The sequence below is a fragment of the Homarus americanus genome, unplaced genomic scaffold (genome assembly GCF_018991925.1).
Source record: "Homarus americanus isolate GMGI-L3 unplaced genomic scaffold, GMGI_Hamer_2.0 scaffold36734, whole genome shotgun sequence".
In the NCBI taxonomy this organism is placed as follows: Eukaryota; Metazoa; Arthropoda; class Malacostraca; order Decapoda; family Nephropidae; genus Homarus; species Homarus americanus.
The window spans coordinates 2,346,854-2,360,160 of NW_024733126.1; the positions used below are offsets into that span (position 1 = coordinate 2,346,854).

Consider the following 13,307-nt stretch of genomic DNA (forward strand, 5'->3'; position numbering starts at 1 on the left):
AGGGCCTTGGTATGTACCGAAAACATCGAAAAAATAGCATTCACCGAAACATGGATAAACCTCGACTCACGTGAGTTACCTGTCGAATACCAAATTGCAGGTTACAAATTATTCCATACCGATGGGCAGATTAGAAAAGGAAGGGGAGTAGCAATCTAAGTCAGGGATAATCTGAAGTGTGAAATAAATAAGGAAATCAAAACTGAGCAGAAAACAGAAACAATTTAGAAAGAATTAATCGATGGTAGGAAAAAATTAATCACAGGAGTAATATATAGGCCTCCTAATTTTGATAACGTTAATGAGCGACTTATTTGGGACGAAATGCGCAGAGCTTCCATACATAGCAAAGTCTGTACAATAGGTGACTTTAACTTTAGTCAAATAGATTGGACTGACTTTACGGGCAACTCAGAAGCAGAGGATTTTCTTGAAACGATCCAGGACTGTTTCCTAAGTCAACATATAATCGAACCCACGCGGGTAATAATATACTCGATTTAGATCTGTCAAACAGAGAAAACCTTATTAGTAATGTCGAGGTAGGGAATTAACTTGCCAACACAGATCATAAAGAAATTAGATTCCAGTTGGAATTTCAGGACAGCCGTAAGGAAAATTCCACTAAAGTCCCAGATTTCAGAAAGGCAAACTTTTATAGTTTGAAGAGGCAGTTGAGAGAGGGGGTATCACACCTAGGGGTGAACTACATGACCTCACATGAGGTGACCTCACTCAATGTACCCACAGAGGGCGACCTCACCCTACCCGGAGACCTGACGGTTGAGATTGACCTGATAATGAGATCTGAGGTTGCCGAGTTCCGCAACAATTTAAATAATGAATTATTTAATGCATATAGGCAGAACATACCATACAAAAAACTCAGATCAAACAACAATGACCCTAAATGGATAAATAATTGTTTAAAGAACATTATTGGACAAAGGAAGGCTATAGGTAGGAGAATAAATCGTGGTGGAGTTTACCTCCGAGATTAGTATAAGGTATTGGCCAGTAGGGTTTTGACTGAGAAAAGAAAAGGAAAGAGGAATAATGAGCTGAAAATAGCACGGGAGTCGAAGTCAGACCCCAAGGATTCTATCAAATGCATCAAACTAAAACACGAGAAAAGATTGGACCAATACAGTCAGATACTGGCGAGCTAACTGATAACGACGGATAAATGAGTAATAATCTGAATAAATATTTTTCAACAGTTTTCACCACGGAAAATTTAAACATGATACCCGAAGCTCCGACTCTATACAGAGATAGTGAAGAAAATAAATTAAGCGAGAGAGTAGTGACTAGTAATGATGTTAGTAAGTGTAATAGCCTGTTAACTATAGGTTCTGTCGAAGTTAACCAGGCTTATACATTTATATTATATTGTTTTAGAGTAGCGAAACCCAATTGCCTGTTTCTTCCTTTATTGAAGAACTATCGTTTATACAATTTCTGAGTGTATATCAACAGTAACTTTCACTATTTATATGTGTGAAGAGAAGGACGGGGGCTATGTAAATAGACCGTTTAATCATGTCCTTCCGATGTGAGATTATGAGTGAGACTGCCAGTGGGTGCTGGCTTATCCGAGCTGACCCATGTGCTGACTCATGCAGTCAGTGGCCACACCCCAAGGAGGCTACCAATCACGTGATAAGAGCATGACAACTCATAGCCAGTGGAAAGTAACAGGGGATGAATCAGTATATAAATAAAATGCAATTAACCTATTTATATAATACTTCTGTTGATGAGACACAGGGTATTACATCGCTTGGTCACCTGCCTTCCAAGCTTTGCGAGGACTAACTAAACTCGCAGACTACATCCTATACATAATCCTAACCATGTTATAAACATATGTGTAAACACTAAGCTGGGGACTCTGAAACCGTAGGGTTTTCATCAACTACAGGGGTCCTAGACTTAAGTGTACTTAAGTGTCTTTTGGGCAGTGGTTCTCAACTTTGTTTGCCCCATGCACCCCTTTCACCATATGTCAGAATGTCATTACCCCCTCCTTTCCAAGATTGTCTGCCTCAAAAAGTGCATTCCAAATAATATGCATATAATACTGAAAATCCTTTATTTTTTCCATATTAGTACATATACATTTACAATTTTACATGGATTATTTTTATAGTGGAGTTTTACAAATTAAATGCCAATTGAAAATGTTGATGGATTTATAAAACTTGAATAAAAGTAAAATAGTTTTTTTTTATTTATAATGAATTACTTAACAGACCAAACTGAAGCATAATGCAATAAACAAAAAGTTCAATAGAATACCAGGATATTGTAAATTTGTAATTAATTTTATTCAGATGAAGATTACAGTCAATGAGAAACCTGTGATTGCTTTTTCTTCGCCAATTCTGGGATACGCGGAGGAGTGCTTGAAAGGGCACAACGCAGGTCATTTTCTACCTCTAATCTACTACGTTGCTTCGTTTTAATTTGCAACAGAGTTGAAAAGCCTGACTCACAAAGATATGTCGACACAAACGGAAGCAATGCACGGATAGCTCTTTCTGCCACTTTTGGGTAGGAATCGCACATCAAGGGCCAAAATTTTGTGATTGATTTCTCATCGAACATATCTCTTGCTCCCGAATCAGTTTCCCCCCCCCCCCTGAAAACCTGAATTCCCCCCCTGGGGGCAATTCCCCCCTGGTTGAGAACCCCTGGGTTAGAGTGTTGTGGACAATTGTCAACTTGAATGACACTGACTTATAGTAACAAAACAGAAACATAACTGCCAGAATTAACATAACTGTGGGACTTATAAGACTTGGTATTGCAAATCCCCGTGAAAAATAAAATGGCAGATAATCACTCAAATCAGCAAATTGGGTCTCTTTCAAGTAGGAAATAACCTTTAATTTCTCTGAACCAATCTGAAGATCACTAACAGTAACATTCATAACAGGAAACAAGGGAATTATATCAGAAGTGAGATTTAAATTCAAAGCAAAATGCTGATGAGTAGGCAAGGTCCGTAATGAACTACAAGTTACTTCACAGTAATCCGGAGCCTTGTAATGACCTTTCACAACTAACTGTTTATCACCATCGTGGCATTTTAAAATAACAGTATTGTCATTAGGAAAGAAAAAGTGCTGCACATTATGGAGATGAGCGTGAAACACAGATTTAACACTAACTGGCCTAAAGCTGCGTTGCGTAAGCGCTGTGCGTACATTAGTTTGTATGACCGCCAATTCACATATCCCATCTGCAGCAGGAATAAATTCGAACATATAGGCTGGACATAAGTGTAAGTGTAGATATGACGACTTACACCGCGATAGTACCCTAGGATCATCTAACGCCAATAAAGAATATTCTTCATCTACAAGTAAAAGTTCTTTAGGCCTATCCACAGCATACAGTGTGTCGTTAACAAACCAAGGGAAGGGTTCTAAATGCCATGCATTAAACTTATGTTGCCCTAGCATAGGTATGTGAATAAGGATAGCATTGTGCGTGAGAGTCGACTCCAATAGCATTCAACCTCATGATCATTAAAAATAGGAGTTAAGTGAGACATCAACTTGGCAATCTGTAATGCATCAAGAAGAGTCTGCACAGGCACAAGCTTTGCGTCCACACGCCCTAACCCTGCATCTATTATGCTGTCGAATAGTTAATTTTTAATAGTAATTATATCCTGAACCGAATCTTCCGCAGCATGCAAATATTCAGAGAAATAATATTCAGAAAAATAAAGGAGCCACTCTAACGTAGGGACTGAATTCTGTTACTTATACACAATCCTCGATAAATGATTAGACTCCGATATTATCGCATTAACCTTTGATTCTAACGCAGTAATCGCATGGAATGTCTGAGATATAACACGATTCTGCTTAAACACAGCTTCATCGACAATGTTCATACGGTCCCCTAACTTAGCTACATCGTCGGCAGTTGCCGTGCCAAACAGAGTGCGTTGGAGAAGACCCACAAAATTAAACAGACCCCTCTTTCGTCGTGCTTGAGAACGCACTTCCTTTGCAAGATCAGCCTCAGACGCTGGTATTCTTTTTCCGACAGCGACGAGAAGCTTGTGAAGGGTCCTGAGACGAAGTTGTTGAAGCTCAACAGTTTGTGCAACCATTGTCGATACATTAGGAGCTGAACGGAGATCATCTAGGACTGCCAATGTTGACTGTAGTTGCGCGTCGACGGTCTCCATCTGACGGGGAAGCTTGAGCAGTCCAAGCATCTCATACTTGATGTTCACCACGTCCTCTACTATGAGAACGCGTCCAAGGGGTGCAACCAACGCACCAGGCTTATGGACGGATGTGGACATGTCTGTCAACACAACGGTGCCACAACACAGTAGGAGCAACACATTGACGCTCCAAGCCATTCTGTAAGAAATTACAATTGTCAACACATTGGTGATCCAAGCCATTGTGTGCGAAATCTCATTTGTTTTAATATCTGCTTGCAGAACGAAGCTTCATACAATAATCATTAGGCACACTCTGCTCTTGTACAGTCTGCCAAGAGATGTCTATTACATCATTAACATCTGTGGGTAATAAATGTTCAGGGGCCTTCTTAAGACGACCTGCGTGCACGAAATCAGCGATCTGTGCATTAGGCTTCCAAATTTTAAATTTGTTGCCCGCTTCCTTGGCGAAAATGCGGAATGGATCCAAAAACTTAGCCGAAAGCTTGGAGTTCCTTTCAGGTTCTCTCACCATAACAGCATCGCCTATCTCTAACACGACTTGGCATGTCTGTAAGTACATCATAAGGCAGACGTTTGTCTGTACCATAGACAATGTAGTAGGGTGATTTGTCCGTAGAGCTATTAATCGACCCATTAATAGACGCTGCAACCTACGTTAACCAATCTTCCCATGTGTATTGCAAATCACACACAATCGGGCGAAGTATCTCCAGGATCTTGCGGTTGGCTCTCTCAACAAGGCCATTAGCCTGTGGATGATAGGCTGTCACAAGACTTTGCTGTATTCCATATTGGGCACATATTTGGGCTACTAGTTGATTCTTGAACTCTGCCCCATTGTCTGAGAGAAGAACCTTAGGCGTAGTATATGGACATATGAGAGTCATCACTAATGTATAGGCCACAGACTCGGCTGTTTTATCCTTCAGTGGGACTAAAACCACGAATCTAGAAAAATGATCCACACACACTATGACGTACGAGGATCCCTGATGACTCCTCAGAAGTTGTAACAAGTCTATAGCGACTGCCAAACGGACGGTCTGGTGTAGGATGTTGTAGAATCGGTGCCGGTGACCTTGTAGTACCCTTATGCTGAGCACACGACAAACACTTAGCAATGTGTAACACTATATTTTTCTTCATTGTGTTCCAGAAATATTTCTTTCTTATTTCCGCTAAGCACTTGTCACGACCTTGATGACCTGCCTGAGGAACATCGTGGAACAACGTTATAATCGTTTCACACAACGTGTCAGGTACGACTATTTGAGAAACAATACCCTCAGACTTTTTTTTCGATCAGTGGAGTATGTTATGTCGTAATTCAAACTTATTTAGGGGAAAAATTAATTTTGGGAGTTTAACATCCTCTCCCGATTCTAAAGCAAAAATGACTGTTGACCATAACGGGTCGCGTCGTTGCTCATCATCCAGTTGTGAAAGAGTGAACGTTGATACAGGCATCACTGGTGCTATATTTCTAGACAAAGCGTCGGCGACAACATTCGCCCTTCCCGGTAAATACCTAAACTCGGGGTCAAATTCCTGAATTGTCAGATACCAGCGTGCCAATCTGCCTGATAAGTTTCTGCCATGGAACAGTTCAGTCACTGCCGCATGATCCGTCAATACGGTTATCTTATAACCAAAGACAATGTCCTTAAACTTTTTCAGTGCCCACACAACAGTTAACGTCTCTAAATGCGTTACTGAATAACGTGTTTCAGCATCACTAAGTTTACGACTTGCAAAAGCTATCACTCGAAACTTTCCTCGCGAATCCTCTTGCATGAGTACTGCTCCGATTCCTTGTCCAGAAGCGTCAGTATAGAGGGTGAAAGCTTGAGTGTAAACAGGGAATGCCAGAACAGGGTTATTGGTAAGCGCTATCTTCAATGCCGCAAAACTCCTTTCGTGTTCAGCATCCCACACAAACATTGCATCTTTTTTCAGCAACCTTGTTAAGGGTGATGCTAATGTTGCATAATTCTTAATAAAAGAAAGATAATATCCAGATATACCAAGAAAACTACGCACCTCATCAACCGATGTAGGACGTGGGAATTGAGATACAGCTTTAACTTTATCATCAACTGTATGAATGCCGTCACCGTCAACTACATGACCAAGGAAATGGATTCTGGATTTTAAAAACACATTTCGAAAGTTTAATCTCAAGACCTGCTGTGGAAAGTTTTTCTAACACTTCATGCAGTTTAATGAGATGGGTATCGACATCCTTACTGACTACTATTAGATCATCCAAATAAGTGCAGACTGTGGTACCTATCAATCCGGCAAGCAGGGCGTTGATCATTCTTTGAAATGTCAGTTGGGCATTCCTGAGACCAAAAGGCATACGCAGGAACTCAAAGTGGCCCAGGGGAGTACTAAATGCTGTGACCTCCCGCGATTTCTCATCGAGTGGTATTTGCCAATACCCACTAAGCAAATCTAAGTTGCTAAATACAGCATTATCCTTGCCTAAGGACTGCAATATATCAATCAAGACAGGCATAGGATACCTATCCGGTATCGTACATTCATTAACGCGCCTAAAATCAATAACTGGGCGCCAACCACCATCCTTCTTTGGGACTAGGAAAAAGGGGCTATTAAAAGGGGACTTAGAATGCGCAAAAACATTCTCATCCAACATATCTTGGACCATATCCTGAACTACAGCCTGCTGGCTATGTGGTAGTCGGTAAGCTGGTACATAGATAGGATTTGTGCCCTCCTTTATTGATATGTGATGGAATGTTAAATCTGTCTGTTCTAAGTTTTCCCCTGGCGAGGCTACAATATTTCTGTAGTCAGCAAGCAGCTCTAAAAGGCGGGGTATCACGTGTAACACATTCTCGGGGTTAGGTTACATAGGAGCGTTAGAAGAAGCCATGTTAGCATTAGATGTAGGCAAGCCACTAAGCTTACTCTTAACCGAAGGCTCAGTCAATGGGTGGGGTAATGGTACGTTATCAGACACACTCTCACCCAGAAAAGGAGTAGGAACAACCTGTGAATAACCAGGCGAGGTACTATATTGATTCCCAGATCGTAAGGTACGACAGTTTAAATCGTCAAATGACTCCTCAATAAGCTCTTCACTACTCTTCACAGAATCGTCTAACTGTGCTTCGGGCTTCCCCCCTAATGTAATCTCTGCAGTAGAAACGTGACGTTTATCATCTATATGTGAATCGTCAGCAAAAAGCTCTGCTAAATCAGTAATGTCGTCAGACTATAACTTTGAAAATTTATCCATGAAGTGTCAAATGGGTCACACAATGATTTACAGTAAGAACAACACACTTGCCTCTCATTTACAGGAACTGGTATTAACCACTGAAAAGCATATAAAGTCAGTACATATTAAAATAAGTAAGACACTTACAACAACGATATAGCCTACCCGATGTCCTATTAGTGTGAAGACATGCCGCTGACTATGTAAATGTGTGTATAAATTATGTGAACCTTTGAATACCTAATGCAGGAGTTGGAGGTCTGCATAGAAATCGCGATCCACAGATGTAGGCGGACGTAGGGTGTGGTGAGTGGGTGGGTCTTGCCGCCCGCCCAAGGTCAGTCGGCGTGCACTCCTCTTGAGTGTCGTCGCCTAGCAACCACCAGACACCCTGCAATGAGGAACGCGGGGTGAATCCACTTCACGACAGGGGAGTACCTTCCACAGGTTTCCAAACCGCTGACGACGAAGAATCAGGTCTCCTCTCGCTGCTATGATGTCGCCTGCTGTGTGCCCAAACCGTCAGAAGCCCTGCTTATAAAGGACTCTCTGGGGCACGGGAAGTACTGCAATCAACGATCACGAAGCCACAACAGTCGTCCAGACACTTGTGAAAGGTCCCATGTTAGCAAACCCTGAAATTTTTTGGGTATGCTTGCACAGGATGGCAATGCTGATGATACTCCTTCCTAACCTCCACCACTTGTCTTGAGACAGGGGTATTTCTAACTAGGCCTATGGTAGTAAGTCAACAATAACTCAGAATGGGTTATTGTAAATAATTCTGTACACCACTATGGGAGACAGAATGAGAACCACTCAACTATAATCGTCTCACTATGGGATATATCAATACACTCGGATATTTCATGTAACAAGTCACTGCTTATTGTTTGCTTGTTTAGGGAAAACACTGATGCCTTGGTATGTAGACCCGAATGTCGTTTCCGTAACCCCACCGCTGCCACCTATGTTATAGCCGATTAACTATAGGTTTTGTCGAAGTTAACCAGGCTGATACACATATATTATATTGGGTTAGAGTAGCGAAGTCTAATTGTCTGTTTCTTCCTTAATTGAAGAACTATCGCTTATACAATTCCTGAGTGTATATCAACCGTAACTTTCACTATTTATGAGTGTGAAGAGAAGGACTGGGGCTATGTAAATAGACCGTTTAATCACGTCCTTCCAATGTGAGATTATGAGTGGGACTGCCCCGTGGGTGCCGGCTTATCCGAGTTGACCCATGTGCTGACCCATGCAGTCAGTGGCCGCACCCCAAGGAGGCTGCCAATCACGTCATAAGAGCATGACAACTCATAGCCAGTGGAAAGTTACAGGGGATGAATCAGTATATAAATCAAATGTAATTAACCCATTTATATAATAATTCTGTTGATGAGACAGGGGCTATTACATAAGCAAATAGACAAACTAAAGCCTAATAAGTCACCGGGTCCCGATGAGATATTTGCCAGAGTATTAAAGGAATGTAAGGAAGAGCTTAGTATGCCCTTAGCAAAGCTGTTTAACATGTCCTTAAAAGTAGGTATAGCACCAGAATCCTGGACAATAGCTAATGTAATACCGATTTTCAAGAAGGGAGATAGATCACTATCCTCTAACTACCATCCAATCAGTCTAACATCAATTGTAGGCAAATTACTTGAAGAAATCATTTCAAACTCTATTCGAAATCACTTGGAGAAGCACAAGTTGATCAATGATTTCCAGCATGGCTTCACAAGTTCATCAGTTCTCGAATCAGTGGATGAGGGGCACAATTATGATGTAGTATATCTTGACTTTAGCAAAGCCTTCGACAGAGACCCCCACGAAAGACTAATAAGAAAAGTGGAGGCTCATGGCATTAAAGGTGATATTCTAAAATGGATTAGGGCGTGGTTACAGAACAGAAAACAGCGAGTGAGCATTAACGGCACTAAATCCCATTTGTGCAACATCACTAGTGGAGTTCTGCAAGGCTCAGTACTTGGATCATTATTATTTATAATATACATAAACGACATAGATATCGGCGTAGACAGCAACATAAGTAAATTTGCGGATGACACTAAAATAGGACGTGTAATTAAATCTGAAGGACTCCGCAAAACTACAGGAAGACCTAAACAAATTTTTTGAATGGTCTGAAAAATGGTAGATGAAATTCAATGTGGACAAGTGTAAAGTACTCAGTATAGGAGATGTAAACAGGGAAACCAGATACCAGATGAACAACGATGTTATTGAAAAATCCGACTGCGAGAGAAATTTAGGAGTAATGATAAGTAGGAATCTTAAGCCAATTAAACAATGTGTATTTGCTCGAAACAAAGCTAATAAAGTACTTGGGTTAATACAAAGGAGTGTTAGTTACAAGACTAGCGAGGTCATCTTAGAACTATATCTTGCGCTTGTGAGACCTCACTTGGATTACGCAGTTCAATTTTGGTAACCATATTACAGAATGGATATAGAATCCTTGGAAATAATTCAGAGGAGAATGACAAGACTAATGCCGGGCATTAGGAACCTTGAGTACAGAGACAGGTTAAAGTATCTTAATTTGTACTCCCTCGAGAGACGTAGAGTGAGGGGCGACATGTTCGAGGTGTATAAATGGAAGTCAGGGCTAAACAAAGGGGACATTACAAAGGTACTCAAACTTTCCAACCAGGAGTGAACTCGTAACAATGGTTTTAAATTAGAAAAATTTAGATTTAGGCGCGAAATAGGTAAACATTGGTTTGAAAATAGACTAGTGGACGACTGGAATAAGTTACCAAATATCATCATTAACTCGAATACTCTGGATAGCTTCAAACTTAGGTTGGATGGATATATGAGCAATAGGGGTTGGGTGTAAATGGGACTGCCCAGTATGGGCCAATAGGCCCGCAGCAGTTTTCTCCATTCATATGTTCTTATGTTCTTATGTCACCCCTATCCCCAAGGTCCCCACCCCACAGTCCCCTAGTGACCTCAGGCCAGTTGCCATCACCACCATACCCAGTCTACTCTGTGAAGACTTTGTTTTTAAATGGGCATTTGTTATTATGTATCAGTCAATTGATCCACAGTAATTTTGCAATATCAGGACCTCCTCTACATCACACTGCTTAGTTAGTTTCCTGGATTTTCTGCACAAAAACCTGGAGAAACGTAAGACATCACTGGCCGTTGCCCTTGTTGACTTCAGAAAGGCTTTTGACCTTGTTGATCACTGCACTGTTATCAACAAGGCCATTGCACTAGGGCTGCCACCATCCTGGTCTCATGGCTCACTGATTTCCTGAGTGAGTGTCGTCAGGCAGTGAGGTACCAGGGTTCTGTCTCCACATTTCAACACCTCACCTGGTGTGTTCCCCAGGGGACCACTGTGCTTCCTAATCCTGCTCAACGACGCTCCATTGGACACTCCTCACAGGTGGAAGTACGTGGATGACTGGACTGTGGGGGTTACAGTGGACAACACCTCACCAGACTACTCATCGCTACAAGGCACCGACAGGCTACAGGTATGGACTACGAGGAACAAGGTCACCATCAACCCCAACAAAACCGTAGTCATGCACATCAACACCGCCACCACTCCAGTGCAAGCTCCAGCAGTTACAGTAGGTGCCCATCCTCTCCTGTTAGTGCAGTCTGCCAAACTCCTGGGTGTAACTATAGACCACAAACTGGACTGGAAGGCCCAAGTAAACAAAACTATCAAGGCAGCCTCGTACCGAATCTACATGCTACAATTACTCAGGTCACTTGGGGCACCCAAAATTAACGTATGCGTCACCAGCCTGGTCATCTTCTCTCGACTCTACCCAACAACGTCAGCTAGAGAAGGTACAGAAGAGGGCCTGCAGAATCATGCTCGGCGCAGACGACTCCGACTTCACCAACACTCACTCCACCCTGGAAATGCTATCCACCAGTGACCTCCACCACCACTCACTAGCAAGGTTTGGTAGTGGACTACTGCACCATCCTCGTCATCTCCACTGAATACCACCTGCAGTACCCCGCCCACCTCACGCAGTCCGCCACTACAACAAAATTCAGCCCATGAGAGCCTGCACTGATAGATATAAGAATAGCACCATCCCATCTATTGTTAAAATAATAATTAGCTCCTGATTTATGTACTGTACTGCCCTGTAATCGCATTGAACGTATATTATTATGTCTAAATCACATGTAAGTGTGTATATTTTCAGCAACCGGCTGCAACTCTATTAATAAACTGTTTATTATTATTATTATTATTATTATTATTATTATTATTATTATTATTATTATTATTATTATTATTATTATTATTATTATTATTATTATTATTATTATTATTATTATTATTATTATTTTCATTATTATTATTATTATTATTATTATTATTATTATTATTATTATTATTATAAACACACACACACACACACACACACACACACACACACACACACATAATGACACATTCTCATTCCCGAGTCTGACGTCGTACGATGCACCGTCATTCAGGCTGACTCCTGCAGTGTTCAAGGCTTCTGGTTTTAAAGGTAAGGCAACGAAAGTTTTTCTTTATTTATATATTCTTATCAGTGTAATAATATCATAAACATCAATAAAAATAATAATAATGATATTGAATAAGTATGATAATTATCATGATCATTATTATTAATATTATTCTCATTTAGTAAAATGTGTAATTTAGCATTAATATGTTAGAATATTAAATATTATTATGTTAAGAATAAAATACTAAAGTTAATAATATAATTATTCTTGTTTTGTTACACCTTAAGTTGGGCTAAATTTTGTATGGGAGGGGGGTACAAAATCAGGTACGAAAATACTGTACGAATTGCGATAAATCAATTATACCGTACGGAACTGCATGCTCTGCTCCCAGGTGAGGGGGTCAATATCCTTATACCTTTTCAGTTGCCCGCCAACGTTACGTTTACTATTCGTTAGGTGACTGTTAAGTAGCTGCTTTGGCAGTGTACTGTCGTCTATATGGGTAACATGGCCAGTCCAGCGTAGTTGCTCACGGATAATGGTAGCCTCAATGCTCCTACAGTCGGTGTCAGCAAAAATACTGGCATTTGTTCTCTTGTCTTCCCAGCGAACTCAGAGGATGGAAACTAGACTACGTTGGTGAAAGTTTTCAAGTGCCTTGAGGTGACTCCTGTATGTGATCCATGTCTCACTGCCATATAGTAGGGTTGGGAGGACCACTGCTCGATATACGTGTAACTTTGTAGATAATTTTAGCTCCTTACAGCTGAAGACACAAGTATGGAGTCTGCCAAAGGCATGAGATGCACATCTGATCAGATGTTGAACCTCTTCGTCGATGTCTGTAGTGGTGGACAGGTGGGACCCGAGATACCGAAAGTGGGTAACATTAGAGAGGGTAACCAAAACGGCTATGGGAACACCAGATGGATTCCCTGTTGTCCGAGTCGAAGGCCTTGGTTAGGTCGATGAAGGCCATGTACAGGTCACGAGGCTGTTCTCTGCACTTTTTCTGTATCTGGTGAGCAGCAAAGATCATGTCAGTGGTGCCAAGTGATGGCCTAAGGCCACATTGAAATTCTGGGAGGAAGTTTTCCGTCTCAGGAAGAAGTCTGTTTAGGAGGACTCTAGCGATTATCTTGCCAGTTACGAACAGCAGCGAGATGCCGCGGTAGTTGCCACAGTCTGATCGGTCTCCCTTGTTCTTATAAATAATCAGGGTGGTTCAGCAAAGAATACACCACGTGAGATCCCTCATAACACCATCTGTGAGGGAATTACTACACCACGTGAGGTCCCTCATAACACCACAGTCTC

General features: G+C 41.3%; 1 protein-coding gene across 1 annotated transcript in view; it reads right to left on the bottom strand.

Moving 5' to 3' along the window:
- Positions 1–7,094: 7,094 nt before the first annotated feature.
- LOC121869271 (aggrecan core protein-like) overlaps positions 7,095–13,307 on the bottom strand; it is a 74,435-nt gene continuing 68,222 nt past the window's right edge. Inside the window, exon 13 of the mRNA XM_042370518.1 lies at positions 7,095–7,463. Coding sequence (XP_042226452.1) covers positions 7,095–7,463 — 369 coding nt within the window. The remainder of the gene's footprint in view (positions 7,464–13,307) is intronic.